The sequence below is a fragment of the Carlito syrichta genome, unplaced genomic scaffold (assembly GCF_000164805.1).
Source record: "Carlito syrichta isolate Samal-C Ts95f unplaced genomic scaffold, Tarsius_syrichta-2.0.1 Scaffold303331, whole genome shotgun sequence".
In the NCBI taxonomy this organism is placed as follows: domain Eukaryota; kingdom Metazoa; phylum Chordata; class Mammalia; order Primates; family Tarsiidae; genus Carlito; species Carlito syrichta.
Window position 1 is genome coordinate 640,190 of NW_007247427.1, and position 277 is coordinate 640,466.

Here is a 277-nt window from a genome sequence, read left to right on the forward strand (position 1 = left end):
GCCCAGACACCTCTCTCTGTTCCGTCTGAGCTCGTTTGGCAGAACACTTTTTTATTTAAAAAGAAAAAAAAGAAAGGCAAAGAAAAGGAGTTGCTTGATGTGAGAGTGAAATGGACGTAAGATTTTATCCGCCTCCAGCCCAGCCCGCTGCTGCGCCCGACGCTCCCTGTCTGGGACCTTCTCCCTGCCTGGACCCCTACTATTGCAACAAGGTGAACGGTCTGCTTTTGTTTCCACCGTGTTCGCGCTGCTCGAGCCCGGGCGGGGGGAGGCGGCG

At 54.5% G+C, this 277-nt stretch overlaps 1 protein-coding gene across 1 annotated transcript in view; it reads left to right on the forward strand.

Moving 5' to 3' along the window:
* Positions 1-277, forward strand: part of TOX (thymocyte selection associated high mobility group box) — a 299,971-nt gene continuing 299,694 nt past the window's right edge. Inside the window, exon 1 of the mRNA XM_008058400.2 lies at positions 1-212. Coding sequence (XP_008056591.1) covers positions 111-212 — 102 coding nt within the window. The 5' untranslated portion in view covers positions 1-110. The remainder of the gene's footprint in view (positions 213-277) is intronic.